Source organism: Lynx canadensis, chromosome D2, assembly GCF_007474595.2.
Source record: "Lynx canadensis isolate LIC74 chromosome D2, mLynCan4.pri.v2, whole genome shotgun sequence".
NCBI classification, from domain to species: Eukaryota; Metazoa; Chordata; class Mammalia; order Carnivora; family Felidae; genus Lynx; species Lynx canadensis.
The window spans coordinates 11,954,159-11,970,096 of record NC_044313.2 but is presented as its reverse complement, the minus strand read 5'-3'; the positions used below and the strand labels follow the sequence as shown (position 1 = coordinate 11,970,096).

At 55.1% G+C, this 15,938-nt stretch overlaps 1 protein-coding gene across 1 annotated transcript in view; it reads left to right on the top strand.

Moving 5' to 3' along the window:
- GRK5 (G protein-coupled receptor kinase 5) overlaps window positions 1-15,938 on the top strand; it is a 216,070-nt gene that overhangs the window by 176,169 nt on the left and 23,963 nt on the right. The window contains exons 5-8 of the mRNA XM_030333985.1: window positions 7,936-8,036; window positions 10,035-10,127; window positions 14,756-14,819; window positions 15,713-15,853. Of these exons, the coding sequence (XP_030189845.1) occupies window positions 7,936-8,036; window positions 10,035-10,127; window positions 14,756-14,819; window positions 15,713-15,853 (399 nt within the window). The remainder of the gene's footprint in view (window positions 1-7,935; window positions 8,037-10,034; window positions 10,128-14,755; window positions 14,820-15,712; window positions 15,854-15,938) is intronic.

The window sequence follows — 15,938 nt, the reverse complement described above, 5'->3', positions numbered from 1 at the left end:
TTCCCACTCAGCTCTTCCTGAAAGCGGAGCCTGTCCACACTGGGAAATTGCAAATAGTTTACATGGGGAATGTCAGCTGCCCACATATGAAAATATACACATCATTAAGCCCTAAGTGCTTGCGTCTGGAGATAGAGCGGACAGTCTCCTGGGCTGACCTTTTGTTCACTGATGCAACCACTACTAATGAGCACGGAGCTCCTCAGTGGGATGTTTTCATATGTTGAAGCGAAGCGTATGTTGGCTATTAGCCTGTGTGTGTGTGTGTGTGTGTGTGTGTGTGTGTATGTGCATGCGCGCGTGTGCGCACACACACACACACACGAGCACGTGTTTGTGTGGTACGTACAACACTGTACAAATAGTGTTTACCCAAACATGCAGAGTCCATTTTATCTCATTATCTAGCCCCCATGGACCTCTAAGACCAAAGTCACATCCTTCTCACAATGGCATTCTTGGAGGACATGGTGGTGTTTAGGAATAAGGCTCTTTGACCAGATTACCTGGCTTTGAATCCTGTCTTTGCTCCCATGCTAGCTGGGTGACTTTGGATGAGTTATTTAACTTCTCTGAGCCTATTTATGCATCTGTAAAATGGAGAATATAATAATTAAAACCTACCTTGAGGGAATTTAGAACGATAACCCCATGTAAAGCTCTAGGACTTAACATATAGTAGGTGCTCGGGAAATAGCAGTGGTGATGATGGTGACACTTCTTACTGGGAGCTGGGATTGGGTGGAAGATCTCTTCTGCTCAGAAAACCTGCTCAGGCAAACCTGGATGAGGTTGGATGAGGTTGTATTGGAAGTGGGTCCTGAAGACTGGGTGGAATTTGGACATGTCCTGATGGGGCAGGAAGGGCTTCTTCCAAGGGAATGAGCAAAGGTCCAGCAGTTAGAAAGCTAGAGCTTGCCCAGGAAGCGATGCATATGGGGTGAGCATCCATGAGCCAAAGGCAGGAAGGGGAAGCAGATCAAGAAGGGCGTTTGGGTTCAGGACCAAGAAGGCAGTGGGCTCTGTCCTGTGGAGTGGAGACCATCTCTCCTGTGTGGTATGGAAAAACTCCCTTGGGGGCCATTGTGTCAATGCTGGAGCAAGCGGTAGCAGGTGCGAGAAGAGAATTCTTGAATGCAGGGCAGTGAGGTGGGGGATGGAGAGGAGGGGTGGGTGAGAGAGATACCAGGGCTGGCATTGCTGTATGTGCGTGTCCCCTCTGTGAGGTGAGGGACAAGCTGGATCTCAGTGGGTCCAACGGGACCAAAGCTATGCCCTTCCCCTAGAGCTGGCTCAGGACACCTGGTTTAGAGCCAGTGCAGCTCAGATCCACTCAGTCCGCTCAGATCTGCCATAGAGGACCTCCGGGTGTTACTGCTGGCTGTACCATGGGCCACAGTATGACCTTGGAGGGGTCTCCTTCCTTCTTGGTCCCTTGTCTTGTTAACACATCTATGCTATGAGAGGCTTGAACAAGCTGGACTCTGACAGGTCTTTCCAGGAAAGCCCTCTGTGATCACTTCCTCCTGTTCCACCTTGGGTCCTGAATCTGTGACCAGTGCAGGGCATGTGTTTCCAGAAGGCTCTGAGGGTGACCCCAGGGGCACTTCAGGATTATTGACAACTGCTAAGGAGGTAGGGGAGGTAGTTCTGAAGGGCTTTCACAGCCCAACCATGCCTCCATCCCTGGGCTGCCTCCAGAGACACCAGCCACATACAATTGATCCCCTTTCTCACGTCTTTACACAAGAGACTTTGAAGCTGGGGGATGCTTCAGGAACAAGGTTTTCAGACACGCGGAGTTCCTCACTCATGCGGGAAATGACATCCCTTCGTGTTGCCAGTTGTCACGATGCAGAGGGAGACAGCAGTGCCAAGGGGGAGCAGGTGCAGCCGCTGGGGCAGCCGACGGCAGGGCCCTCAGGATGCCACCCTCGGGCTAACGATTCAGCAGTCCGCGAGAAACAGCCTCGCGGAGACGGCAGTGTGCCATCCGCGTCAGCTCTTCCTGCTTTTTTAACATCTTCTAGATGAGTTCTCCTCACCCGGCGCGCCCCCTGCCTGCTTTCTGCGGCCTCCTGGCCCTTGTCCGTGCCGTGCCAGCCTCCTCCACCTGCGTAAATCCGGCCTCTCCCTCAAGGTCCAGCTCTCGCCTTCCCTCCCCGGGGCTCCCTCCCGGGCCGATTTCTCATTTTCCCCCTCAACCGTTCCGGCAAGGGCTGCACGCCTCAGGTCTGAGATGAATCACTGGGTAATTATTTCAGGTGTGCCATCTGGCCTCCCTCTTCGGAGGCCGGGGAGGCTGGGAAGCGCGCAGCGAGGGGCTCCGTGGCGCCACCGTGTGGGAAGACTCCTGGGCGGGCCGAGGCTGAAGGACCTGGGCTGTGGAAGCAGAGCTGGGGTTGGGCTGCCCTGAGACTTCAGCAGCTCTCTGTGAAGTCACTGAGATGGGTGTTGGCGCCCCCCAAGAGGCAGAGCCTTGGGTGCGGTGGGTGATCAGCGGCTGCTTCCTGCACCTTGTACTGAGTAAAGCACCCTGGGGTGGCTTCCTGCCGAGGCCAGGCCCCTGCGTTCCCCGCCACCATCTGTCCCTCTCTAGCCCTGCCTCAGTCCCCGAAACGCCCGGATTGTCCTGCCTCAGGTGTCGCACAGAAGGCCCTTAGGAAGCTGCAGTTATGACCTGGGAGGGTGGACCCCTGAGCAATCGCAGCGCCCGGTGGCCCTGGGGTAGTTCTAGACTTCCCGCGGGTATTTTGTTAGCCGGAAGTCACCCAAACCAAGTGTGGAGCGGAGGTGGGGAGTGGGGTCTACAAATGCAGCTTCAGGCCAAGTCCTCAGCTCTCCCACCCCCACCCCCACCACCTCCATCCTTCCCCTTACAACCTTCTCTTTAGAAATCCTGAGGCCTCCGGGGCATTGATTCGTTACTGGTCGTCAATACTGTGCCTCAGTGTTGCAGAGGCTACTCTGGAAGGAGCAGAGGGTAAGAGGAGTCTAGCTTGGGCCACCTGTCAGAATTTAGGGTCACGGGCAGCAGTAGAGGCAGCGTGACGGCACAGAGCACTCAGCCAGGGTGGGAACAAAGGGGAGGAGAGGGACCCACGGGACAGTGATGGTGAGAAGCCCACTGGCCCCATTCACCCCCTTCAAGGGTCTTCCCTCCCCGTGTTCAAAGCGGCAGGAGGGGCTCTGCTCGCTCTGCTGCGGTGCCCAGAAAAACACCCACGCGGCCTCCACCCCTTGCTGCTTGAGAAGGTGGGTTCTGATTAGCGCGGACAGCAGGAGCTGCCCGTATCCCCAGAACCCGTGGCATAAGCATCGGGAACGGCAGAGAGTGAGTCTGGGCCACCAGGGCAGGAGGTAAGAGGGAGCAGATATTCTGAGGGATTCGGAGGGGCAGTTACCGCCCAGCACACACGTGCCGAGTCTGTCCCGCCAGCTGCGGTGCTGGCAGCCGGTCCCCAGCCAAGAGGGGCCCAAGTTCCTCTGGCACCGGAGATAGATTCAAGGTCAATTTCTCACTCCAAAGGAGGCGGAGCAGGTTCTTTCCCCTGGGGGCGAGGGGGGCTCTTATCCAGAGGCACAGAGTCACGGAGGGTGGATAAAGCGCACCCAAGGTTTAATGCCCCCTCTCTTCGCCAGCAGCTTTGGGGGAAAACAGTGGGGAGAAGCCTTAGCCAAAGAGGGGAGCACAGTACAGATTCTCTTGCTCCGGTTGTGATTTCATGGGCAGGACAGATGCCCCGTGCAGCTTACAGTTCGTCAAGGAAGCTGAGTTCTTTCTTGTCAGTTGGGGGGCGGGGCATGGAGAGCAGCTCCTGGCAAGCAAGCCATGTCCCCAAGGCATGTCTTGCTGTTTTAAGCTGTCCTAGGAGTTGGCCATGGAGCACTCCTTAAGAGCAGCTGGGGGTCATCCTGACTGTCATCAGAGTGGGCTTTCTGGCAGGGCTGGGCATACGATCACATGGCGGTTGGCCAGCTGGTTAGCTTCAGTGCCCAAGACCATCAGGAGGCCAGGCATTCATGACAGGGCCTCCAGCAGAGAAACCCTGTCCCTAATTCCTTCTTCCTGTCCTCGGAAGGTGTACCACCAAGAGCTAATTCCACACCTTTCGCAGGAAACTTGATGCCTAGATTCACACTGCTGTGTTAAAAATCAAGGCTTGCTGGCTGGAGCTACTTGAGGAGACCATCTGGTGACCAAAGAAATAAAGCGTCACTTCAAAGTACTACTGGCCCCAGGGGACCTTTTAGCAGAGACCTCCATTAGACCTGCTCTCCTGGCCGCTTTCAGCCCTGCAAATATCTAAGGACCGTAGGGCCTTTTCTGTTTGATTAGAAATTAGGGGGACACCTTTGATATGGAGGAGGATGGCTCCCACCCTTCTCCCCGCCCTGACCTCTGCTCCATCCCAGAGGGTCAGTTCCTGCTAGAAAGGGCCACACTGCTAGCCGTAGTTCCCCTGCATCCCTGAGCCTTCTCGCGGTGAGGGTGACATTCCTGTCCAGACCCCACCTGGCCTGAAGGATTCACCCCTCCCTTCCCTGGCCCCCCTCAAAGCCTCCTGGGACCAGAAGGGATTAGCTTCCTGGAATGAGATCTGAAACTGTGGAATTCTGTCTTCAAGCCACAGGGGGCGGATTGGGCTGTGGTTGCTCTGGGTGCCTGGGGGCGCTTTGTCTTATGGGGTGTGTTAGACCTTGCCTGTGGACTGGGGAGAGCCTTCCTAATGTGTCTCCCTTGGAAACTGACTTCTCTGACCTGGAGGGGAAGGACCGATACCCTCCGATTCTACTGATGCAGGTTGCAAATGTCCCACTGAAATGTCCCCTAGGTGTCACTCTCCTGGTGGGTTTGGGTTTTGGCTGCCAGCTTAAACTGGCCAACGGCTTCTGATTCCCTTACTGGCAGAGGCGTTAGTCCCTGGAGTCACTTGAAAGGAGGGTTGGTGGGAATCACTTAATCTCTTCATGTTGAGCCAGAGACTGAGTTTAAACCCATGGTCGTTAAACCTACTCATTAACTCCTATTGGGGCTTTGGCCGTGGGCAGCGTCCCCAGAGAGAGAGAGAGTAGTGTGACTTCACACACACAGCTGGGTCACCCCTAGACCCTGCACGGCCCCTCCCATCTGCTTAGGAAGGAAGCAGGGTGTGGTCATCCAGGCATGTGGAAAGATCCATGAGGAGTGGGAGGTCTGAGCCCAAACTCTGCTTGGTCTCTGACCCTGTCTTCCATGAAGCCTTTCCTAGATGACCTCGCCCCTTAATGATCTCCTTCTCTGAGCCCAGGAGCTCGTTGCCCTGAGCCATATCATCCTCCATTTCAGTTCTTCCTGCCTCTGCTGGAGGGCTGCACAGTGCCCTGCTCATCCTGAGGGCTAAGGGACTCCTGGGAGACGGGGGAGTGAGTGGGAGGAGCACAGGGGGCCCAGACATCCCCCCACCTTCAACCACACTCGCTCTAGACCCACCCACCCAACCTGTGTTCAGATCGCCTGTCTGCCACTTATTGGCTGGGTGACCTTGGGCAAGTGACTTAACCTTTCTGAACCTCAGCTTGCTCATCTGTGAGATGAGCATTATAATAGTATTTACCTCACAGAGTCTTAACAGAGATTAGATGAAATAATGCATATAAGGTATTTCTCACAGTGCCCGACCAGAGTTGGCTTTCAGTGGAGGCAAACCAGGGCTACCCATTAAGTTATTTCCACTGATTTTAAATACTGGATCTGTAGATAAATTTCATGTGGAAGAGGAAAAAAGACGTTTGCTAGTAAAAAAGAAAAAAAAAAGTTTGAGAGCCATTGAGTTCAATCAGCCCCTTTTATACATCACCACAGATGCCCAGAGAGAACTTCCCCGTTAGGGTATTGCCTGATTTCTGTGTTTTCTGTCTTTACTGGAGAAAAAGTGATTTATAGTTGAGGGCTACCCTGGCTTCACCTTTTAACACCCTCATAATGTGCCCGACACCAGCTTCAGCCACTGCTGGTGAGGGTGGATCCTCCCTGGGTGGAGTCGGGTGACAAGACAGGGGCAGAGCGGACTGCATGCAGGTGGGCAACTCAGGTGCCTCTTCTGAGGTCCAGGAAATGGTGGTTTCCCCCCATGACCGTCCCGCCCAGCATCTCTGAGTCCTCCCAGATTCGAGTCGCATCCTGGCACAACACCTTGTTTCACGTGATGTAGTGGGGACACCAGCCCTGCGCCGGGCCCTTCAAACCAAGGCTGCCCAGCCATCAGCTCTCTTGAAGCAAATTTGTCTGTGGCCTCTGGGTTTTGTTTTAGGATCCGATTGCTCTGAAGTAGCCCAGAGTTACTGATCCCCAAGAGATTCAGCTGCCAGAATTCCCAAGAAAGTTCCCCGAGTCTTAGATGCAGCCCTCCCCGCCCCCCGCCAACTATCAATTCCTGAATCTTGAAAGACCCACAGAGCATCTCTGCAGCAGCCCTTTCCTGTAACAGAGGAGGAGACAGAGGCACAAAATGGCCAATGGCAGAGGGTGGACCGGTGTGTGGGGCTCCCATTTCTCTGTCTTGGGCTCCTTCTGCAACATCGAGCATCATTTCTGCAAAACGAGCATCAGAAGCCAATACGCTACAGGCTGCTTTTCTGCAGTTCCACTTATCAACATTTTTAGCTGGGGAGGGAGGTACGGCCAGGGACAGAAGGGGAGGCAAGGTGGGAGAGAACCACAACCACCCAGGACTGGTGATGGCAAACAAGCCTGCTGTGTGGTGTAATTGGGTGCGCCCACGGCATTTGCCGTCACTGCGGCCACCCCCCCCCAACATCTAAGGCTCCCCCACATAGGGGCCCTCCTCCAGAGGGGGCAGGACCTAGGAGAGAAGAAAGAAGGAAGGAACTCAGGAATGTGGGCTTTCAGAGGCTTGATGAATAGAAAATGAGCCACTGATTTCATTCATCAGGACCCCTTACTGCCAGCGCCCCTCACATGGACCCCCCCACACACACACACAGACACTGCCTAGTGGGCTTAGCAGGGAAATCAGCTCCATAGTCGCATTTCAGTAGCTGAAAGGAGAAAGCAGGCCTTTCCAATTTCAGCATCTTTGGGGAAGAAAGATGTATTTACCTCCCCTCTGTCTGAGCCCACTCCTGGCAATTTTCTCAAATATCCCTGCCATTTGTTAAAAACCAGCTTGTGGCCCAGCTGGTGCATGAACAGCTGATGGAGGGTGAATGGTCGCGGGAAGAGGGAAGGTGAGGCCGCCTTCTGGTGGTCCCAGCACCTTCCCAGAGCTGACCGCTGCTCTTGGGTGCAGAAACTCTCAGAACTGTCCTTTCAAGCTGAAACGCTGAGGCCACACACAGCTTCACCTGGAAGGAGAAGGAAATGACGGCAGTGATGTTTATTGCACATTCTCCACCAGGTGTCACATCTGGGCCACATGCCGGACCCAGAGGTTTCACTGATTCTCTTGGGGAGACACTCTTATTCCTGATAATCTTCCCCATAACAGGGGGCTGAGTCCAGACCAAGGTCCCACAGCTACAAGTGGCAGATCTGGGATCCGAACCCCCGTCTGTTAGTTGAAGCTGTGCCCGCCGAGCACCCTTCCCCTGGCGCTGTCCTTTTGCTGGCCCTTCTGCCATTCCAGACCCTGTCACGCAGGCCCTGAGGGCTGGGCAGGTGTTCCCCTTGCCTGCTGAGCAGACAGGCCCAGCACGGGCAGGGGTCATCAGCAAGGTCACAGGGGGCTCCCCGACCAGCCAGGCCTCGTTGCACAGCCCCGTAACCACGAGCTCTCACACATCTCGTTTGAGTCTGACCACAAGCCCGGGACACAGGGACATCATTATCCGTGTTCTGCAGAGGAGCCAAGTGACCACGCTGCGCGTGGCCCAGAGCCAGGTGGCGCTCCGCTCCTGCCCCTCACTGACGCCCCCCCTCTTCTCTTCCTCCAGTCCCCAGTCTTCATAGCCCAAGTTGGCCAGGACCTGGTCTCCCAGACAGAGGAGAGGCTCCTACAGAGGCCCTGCAAGGAAGTCTTTTCTGCCTGTGCACAGTAAGTGCTCGCTCCCTCCCCAGACCGAGCATCGGGGCCCTTCAGCCTCCTCTGGGCAGCCACACAGCCTCCCCCCCCCCGCCACTGACAGAGGCTGCCTCTCCCCCACACCTGGCGTGCTGGGCACCAGGGCAGGGCTTCAGTGCCCGGGGGCCCTGGCCAAGCCACCCAGCTGTTTGTATACTTCTTATGAAGGGAAAAGATACCAAAGTTCCAAGTCCAAAGAAAACATCTGCCCCAAAGGGTGTTGAAAGCAAGTGGTCTCCAGGCTGTTGAGACAGAGGAATGTGTAAAAACTTGACCCCGTCTGGGTGGTTTGGAAGTCCTTCCCGGCCCCCAACCCCTACTGCTGCCACCAACCAGAGCTGGGTGGTGCTGCTGCAGGAAGGGGGGCTACAGGCCGCCTTCTCAGTCACCCCATCACCTTGTCTGCAGGCCATACAGCGATCCTGACGCAATAGCAGACAAATCGGTGCATGTGCTGTTGGCCAGGCACCAATGAAGTCCCCACTGGTCCCTCACACACGTACTATGAAGGCCTGAGCCACTAGGCACACACACGTTCGTGTGTCCACATGCGTACCCTTCCGCATAAGCCAGTATGTGCACCAAAATCTTCTGGAGCCTCATCACCTCTGGATGAGTCTGGGGACTTGCTGTGCGCCCTTGGTCAGCCTTTGTACCACAGACAACCAGGCACCTGCTGTGTGTCTGACACCTAGCACAGGGGATACCATGGTGAGCAAGAACCCAGTCCCAGCTTTCAGGAAGCTTACAGCCAGGCAGGAAAACCAGTGCCCCTGTGCACTGTGGGAAGAGCCGGGAGCACCATCATGAGAATGGACATTTGGGGAGGGCCACCTGGGGACCCAGCCCTGGTAGGTGCCAGGGAGAGACCCCCCATAAGCAGAAACAAACGTGATTGCTGCCCTCTTGGAGCTGGCTGAGGGTTAGATCTGACAGTGGGTGAGGTCCCTGGGCTGTCACTGTGACCCCGAGGGAGTGGACAACCTGGTCCCCTACACTGGCCCCTGCTTTCATGTCTGGTGGGACACAGTGTCCCACATGCCTCTACTGTATATGCCCCACACTGCACCCCCCCCCCCCGCCACAGCCATCTGCAGGTCCCAAGTGCTTGGGCTACACTTGGTCAGCATTGCCACTTTTTTTTTTTTTTTAATTTGAGGGAGAGCGGGAGAGAGAAAGAGAGAGCCCAGGCTGCACACACCAGTAGAGGAGAGGGGGAAAGAGAATCTCTGAGCGCAATGCAAGTCTCCATCCCATGACCCTGGGATCATGACCTGAGCTGAAATCCAGAGTCAGACGCTCAACTGGCTGAGCCACCCAGGCATCCCAGCGTTGCCACTTTTTAAAGGGAAGAAGCACATCCATCCCTGCCTGCAGCCAGTTTCAGAACCCTCCCTCCAGGCCTGGCCCAGAGCAGGCGACCAGGAAATTCAGCTGTGGAGATGGAAACTTCCCAGGGGCTTCACTGGTCCTGGACCAGATCCAGAGCCTGGGATCTCAGGGGCTGCATCCCTGCTCTGCCCCTACCCCCCACACACCCCTGCACCCCGTTAAGTACTCCTCTGTCCTCATTGCAGCTCAAGAGTCCCTTCTTGGGGTGCCTGGGTGGCTCAGTCAGTCGGTTGAGCATCCGACTCTTGATTTCAGCTCAGGTCATGATTACATGGCCGGGGGTGGAGGGTGGACCTCACTTAACCCTCTCTCATGAGCACATGCCTCTGCAGCGGTTTATTAGATGTTTGTTACTTGCTGGTTGTGTCCCACATCGCGATGCCAACTTCGTGCTCACGGCTGTACCCCAGGCCTAGAGCAGTGCTGTGGCAGGTACCCAGTAAGTGCTTGTAGGATCAGCCCATCACTTTGGCAGGATGCTGGGCCTCTGAGGCTGGTGGTTAACCTGCTGGACATATGGCTCCGCCTGTCTGCTTAAGGTCAGGATTATAAAATGTTTGTTGGTTCCCTCCGAGCTAGGTCTGTCCACGACTACCTGAAGGGCGAACCATTCCATGAGTATCTGGACAGCATGTATTTTGATCGCTTTCTCCAGTGGAAGTGGTTGGAAAGGTGAGTGCTCCCCTTGTACACCCACCTACAAGTGTGTGCCAGGGTGTGGGGGGCAGGGGGTGAGAGTACACGCCTGTCACCTGAAAACCCACATACAAATCCGTTACCTCCATGGGTCCATGGTTCAAATAAAATTAGCCATCCTCCTCCCGTTGCTCAAGTTCTTGGCTATTCTTCTAGAAACGCTCTGTTCTTATTAAAGGTACACGCGATTCACACCCTCATACATGCGTACATACTTATCCTTATTTTTTTGGTTCACTGTCTTTGGGAATTCTTCCTCTGCCAGTGAATAAAGAGCTGCCATATTTTTGAGCAAATTACACATCCCTTATTTAGCCCAATCCCCTGTTGATGGACATGGAGGTTGCTCTCAATTTTGTGTACCATCTTCCCTAAATAATGAATAGCTTTATACATATGTCTTCCTGCCCTTTCGCAAGTACGTCCATAGAAATCTCTAGCAGAGGAATGTCTGGGTCACAAAGCACTGCTTTTAAACCACGAGGGACTGCTAGATTGCCCTCCCAACAGCTGCCCTGGTCTCCAGTCCCGCCAGTGCCCCAGTGCCCTCTTCCCTCTCAGCTTCATTAACACCAGTCTCATGCCTTCCCATGTGAGCATCGGGCTTTCCTTCTTGTTTATGTTCTCATCTCTGATAACGGGTGAGACCAAGCATCTTTTCCTGTTTTACTTGCTGCCTTTCTGCTGCAAAGTGCTCTCGCAGACATGGCGGTGGCTTGGCCTGACAGCTGCGACCTCCATGTGACCAATGAGGAGGGAGACCCACAGAGAGGGCGTGGCTGGCCTCGTCACACAGCAGGCGAGCAGTGCAGCCGAGGGGGACTCCCAGCACCAGGCTCTGCCTACCATGCTGTTGCAGGATTTGCAGAACGGGGCGATGCCTACGTTGTATCCGTGCTGGGCTCAGCTGCGGGACGAGGGTGGGAGCATCCCCTCCCACAGCCCAGGGTTCCCTGTGCCAGAGTTCCGACGCTCATGGGTATCTGGGCACGTTTTGGTTAGAAGGCAAGGAGCCATCTTGCTTCTGTGTGTCACCACCTTTGCTGGCCAAGTGCCCTGCAGACTCTGAGGAAGCCGCAGGACAGGAACGCCCTAGAAACCCCATTCATGACCCTTCCCTTCCCACTTCAGGAAGCCCAGAGGAAAACACCCTGTTCTGTACCACTGGGGGGGCATTTCTTTCCACCCCCACTGGTGGGAATTGACAGTGGAACAGGGGACAGTCTTCTCTGTTGGCCACTCACTGCCACCGGCCCCCTCGCACATGCACATCATGGCTCCAGGAGAGCCAGAGAAGTGAGGGGTCAGTGCAGACATCCTGCGGAGGGCCCCAGAGCCACAGTCTGGGTCTGAGTCCTGGCTCGACCGTCTCCAGAGGGACCTCAGGAAGGGTTGCTCACCTCTCCCCTCCTCAGTCTCCTTATCCGAAAAATGGGGATAATAATAGTGCCTGCCTTTGTAGGCTTGGGTGGGGATGAGATGAACTAAGCATAGTCCACGCCTAGAATAAGCAAGTGCTCCAGAAAGGTCAGCCGTCTGGCCCCAGGAAGTCAAACTGCTGGATACGGTTGTTGTGGTTGCCATTGAGGTCATCAGTGTCACTGTGGCTGTCATCCTCAAGCTTCTGATATGGGAAGGAACAGCTGGCCCTTGTGTTTCTGATGATCACAGGAAAGTCTGGTGGGGACGTAGTCATCGTGCCCCCTCGCCCCGCCCCAGAGCCCTAGGCTGTGTGCCACACGACCCGATCTGTACCCACCTTCCCAGGGTGGCAGTGTGGGTGTGAGACGCGGGATGTGGGCTCTGCAACATCCTTCTTGGGATCCCGGCTTCGACACCACCACCACCCCCCTCATGACCTGGGGCAACTCACTTCCCTTCTCAGAGCCTCGGCATTCTCGCCTGCAGAAGGGGGACAGTCCCACCTCCTGAGGCAGGCGTGAGGATCACATTAGTGTGCATGCAAGGTGCTTCAAGCAGTGGGGACTGTTGCCATAAAGACCCCCAGAGGAGACATGTCCTTTATTCCTGGAGTTTTAGTAGGGATGTCTGACTACATCAGCCTACAAAGCTGCCTTTTCAGTATCTCCATTTTACTGAAGACACAAGCCTCAGAGAGGTTGATCGATTGACCCTGGCTCACACTCAAGGGCCTGGCACGGCTGGAACCTGAACCCAAGGTTCTTGATCCAGTCCTTCACCCAGTCCTCATTCCACCCAGCACTCTGTTCCAATAGAATCCTTTAGCTGTGGCCACTGGCTTGCATTTTACTTGTCTGTACTGAACACTCGAAATGGGGAAACAGACTTTTTGAATCCGTGCGCTGGCTGCAAAGAAGTCAGGCCCTTTTGTGGGCGTTAAGTTGTTGAAGCCGGTAGGGCAGGACTGGCCTAGAAATGCCCCAAGCGACTGACAGCAGCTTGCTTCCTCCCTTTCCTTTTTTTTTTTTTTTTTTTTTTTTGCTAACAAGATCATGGCCTGTTGGTGCTGCCCTGTTGAAATATTAAAGGGATTTTTTTTTTCCCTCCCAAGGTTAACCAAGAAATTCCTCGGAAATTGTATTACACTCATTTCCCCTAGCAGAGGAGCTCTGTGGTAATGTCGACCGACTGTTTGTTCTCCATGTATCGTAAACTGTTAGGCCCGGGCGCCTTCATGTGGTTTCGAGGGCGGCTGTGGAAAGGCTTCCCAGGGCCACATGGCGGGTGCAGCCGTATGGCAGGCCTCGCTGCAGCCCGTTTGCTCGCGTGCAGAAGGATATGGGGCCGGGGAGAGCCCTGCAGAGGGGCGGCCCTGTGCTCCCAGCAGGGTCGGGCCCCGCTTCCTAAAGAAACAGAAGAGAGAGTGGGTCAGGGCGTGTGAACTCCAGGCAGAGCCCTGGCGTCTCAGGACTATCCTGAGAGAAGTGTGGTGCCCAGGACCTGAAATCCAAATCCTCCTCAGGACCCAGCAGCCGGAAAGGTTTCCACAGAAGCTTCATTCAGGAGCTGCTGGGTGAGCAGAGGCTCTCTGGTCTTTCCCAAGCTGACCCAATTATTTGGGCCAATTCAGTCACACCCCGGCCTCTGCCCTGGTCCGGCCTCTGGGGTGGGGTCGGATGCTCAGAAATAGTCCTGGAGCTCCAAGAGCTAAGTTCAGCATCCTAAAAGTGGGTTGTTCTTTAGCCGCTCATGGTCCAAGGACACTCAGGTTTTTCCGTATCTTCGCCGTTGTGAATAATGCTGCCAGGAGCACGGGAGGGAAAGTGTGGCAAATACGTACAACGGAATATTATTCAGCCTTCAAAGAGAAGGAAATCCTGCCATTTATGGTAACGGGGGGGGGGGGGATGCCCGGAGGACATTACACCAAGTGAAATAAGGCAGACACAGACAAATACTGCCTGATCTCACTTATATGTGGAATCTAAAATTATGTCAGAGTCCTAGAGGCAGAGTAGACTGGTGGTTGCCAGGGGCTGGGGGTGGGGGAAATGGGGAGACATGTAGGTCAAGGGGTGCAAAGTTTCAGTTCATCGTGCGAGATGAATACGCTCCGGAGATCTGATGTACAGTGAGTAACACTAGTTAACGGTACTGTATTGTGTGCTTGAAATTTGCTGAGATGGTAAATCTTAAGTGTTCTCACCAGGGAGAGAGAGCGAGAGAGGAAGAGAAAAAAACGGTAACTACGTGAGGTGACAGAATGTTGGTTAGCTTGATCGTGGTGATCGTTTCACATGTACGTGCATCGTTTGTGTACGTGCATCAAAACACCAAGTTGGATGCCGTTTGTCAGTTATACCTCAGAAAAGCTGGGGTGGCGGGACGAAAGGAAGCTGGTTATTTTTAACCAAACAGGCCAGTGATGAAAAAGCCCAAGCTGTCTGCACCATGGGGTTCTTCGAGGCAATTTTAGATGACTGATTATTTACTCTGTGAAGTCCCACCCTGGCCTCATAGAGGGCCTGCCTGATTAGACATCATAAATGGCCTCAGCTAATTAAAATGGGGGGTCAGGAGACACAAAGCGATGATTACTTCATAAATCCCGCTTTGGGCAGACAGGACCGTCTAGTGTTCTGGAGCTCAGGGGGAAATGTGATAAAGGGACTCTCGGGGGTGGAAAGGCTGGGGACCGGTGGTAAAGGATGACCAGCAACCTTTCTCCCTGGGGACCAGAGGTGGGCAGGTGGGCGAGATGTGCAGGTGTGGGGAGGACTGCTGTGCCCTCCCTGGGACACTGAACCTCTGTGGCTCCTGGGCCCCTCCCTTCTCCCTGCAGAGAACACAGCTTCTCTCTGAGCTTAGCCACCTGATCTTCACTGGGGAGAGAGAGGGGAACCACACGGAAAGTGTGGTGAAGCAGCTTTAGCGCACATCTCCAGGCCTCCACTCTTCCCTCCAAGCCGGCGAGGATTGGCAGGTGTCCCAAGCCGCAGGGGGCCGAGGGCGGGTGGCCGGGGATGTGAACAGCCAGCCGAGGAGCTGGTCCTTGGGGGTCCCACCCACAGGGAGGATTCCTGGCTCGGTCGGGAAGGTGTGCGATGCTGCTGCTGTTGATTTCTTGGGGATTCTGCATCTCCGCACCGTGAGACCCATGTTGGATTCTTGCTTCTTTCCAGGCAACCGGTGACCAAGAACACTTTCCGGCAGTACCGAGTGCTGGGAAAAGGGGGCTTTGGGGAGGTGAGTGAACGTCCACGTCTTTGGAAGTTCCCAGACTCTGTCACGGTTTTTGGCCCTTCCGGAGGCACCTACAGTGCCCTGCGCCCCCTGGTGGAGAGGGTGGTGGGGCGTAGGGCCTGGAGGTGCCACCAAGGTGAGACACGAGGCTGTCCCTCAGGGCCCGTGGGACAGAGGTCCTCTTGGAACCAGCCTCAGTCAGGGTTTGAGTCTGAAGAGGAGAAACGGGTGTTCTTAGCTATCTTTGGAGGGAGGAGTGGCCAGATGCTGCTGTGAATAGGTGCTGTTGTATTTTGTCTGATGTTCCCAGACTGGGAGGCAAGCCTTGTTATTCCCATTTTAGGGATGAGGAAAGCTGAGGGTCAGAATGGTTGATGACCCGGGCCAAGGTCACACAACCAAAGAGGCGTGGAGTCAAGAAGACAAGACCCCAAATGCCCCGGCTCCCGTTCTGCTGAGTTACAAAGTCGGGGTTGTTAGGGGTCCGACACCAAAACAAGCTTCCCTTACCAGCAGCTGGTGCCTGGAAGTCCCCAGTTAGCAACGGCCGCATCCGGTTGGAAGCGTGGGACGGAGAAAATCTAGTTGCCTCTGAGAGAGGGACAGTACTTTAGGCCTTGGCCGGTCCTCTAAACATCTGCGTAAATGGCTGATGGTGCACCTTCAAGGGCCAGGATTCATGTGAAGGACGAAGGAGGGAGGGTAAGGGGGCACTAAAGCCAGATCTTGAGGGCAGGGCCTGGGGCAGGGGTGGGTCCAAGGCCAGGCATCCTTGGGCCCTGAGACTGGGAACACCCTTAGGCATATCAGTTCCCAGCCCTGCAGACCCAGCCACGGAAGAGCCTGGGGCAGACCTCCACCTGTTCCATACCTTTGTCGTCTTTCTTGCACCTCAGGTCTGTGCCTGCCAGGTCCGGGCCACGGGTAAAATGTATGCTTGCAAGCGCTTGGAGAAGAAGAGGATCAAAAAGAGGAAAGGGGAGTCCATGGCACTCAACGAGAAGCAGATCCTAGAGAAGGTCAACAGCCAGTTTGTGGTGAGTGTCCAGGCCCCAGCGACAGGCCACCCTTCTGCTGACCAGGGCTTCCGTGCCTAGGGAAGGGAGTGGCCATCCAGTGTGG